General features: G+C 46.7%; 1 protein-coding gene across 1 annotated transcript; it reads right to left on the bottom strand.

The window, feature by feature from the left end:
• Positions 1–5: 5 nt before the first annotated feature.
• LOC118734469 (serine/threonine-protein phosphatase 2B catalytic subunit 3-like) lies at positions 6–287 on the bottom strand (the record flags this gene model as incomplete). The annotated part of the gene is made up of 1 exon (XM_036464188.1): positions 6–287. A coding segment is annotated over one exon (282 nt), but the record flags the coding sequence as incomplete, so codon positions are not given.

Here is a 287-nt window from a genome sequence, read left to right as displayed (position 1 = left end):
ATTTTCAGTGACCACAAGTACAAAACACACTCAATACTAAAGTAGCCCCGATCCACATAATCGCCCAGAAAGAGATACTTGGTCGAGGCGGGTGAACCGCCAATTTCGAACAATTTCATTAAATCGTAAAATTGGCCATGAATATCACCACACACGGTCACTGGCGCCTCAATGTCAATCATGGTCTTCTCTTGGCGCAACAATGTAGCGCCCTCTTGTATGATGCGCAAAGCGGCAGCCTCTTCGATGCGTCCCTCAAGTATGAAGTGCTGCTTAAGTACGTCATG

Source organism: Rhagoletis pomonella, unplaced genomic scaffold (assembly GCF_013731165.1).
Source record: "Rhagoletis pomonella isolate Grant_MI unplaced genomic scaffold, Rhpom_1.0 Rhpom_scaffold_00002, whole genome shotgun sequence".
Classification (NCBI taxonomy): Eukaryota; Metazoa; Arthropoda; class Insecta; order Diptera; family Tephritidae; genus Rhagoletis; species Rhagoletis pomonella.
This window is presented reverse-complemented; position numbering and strand designations above follow the sequence as displayed.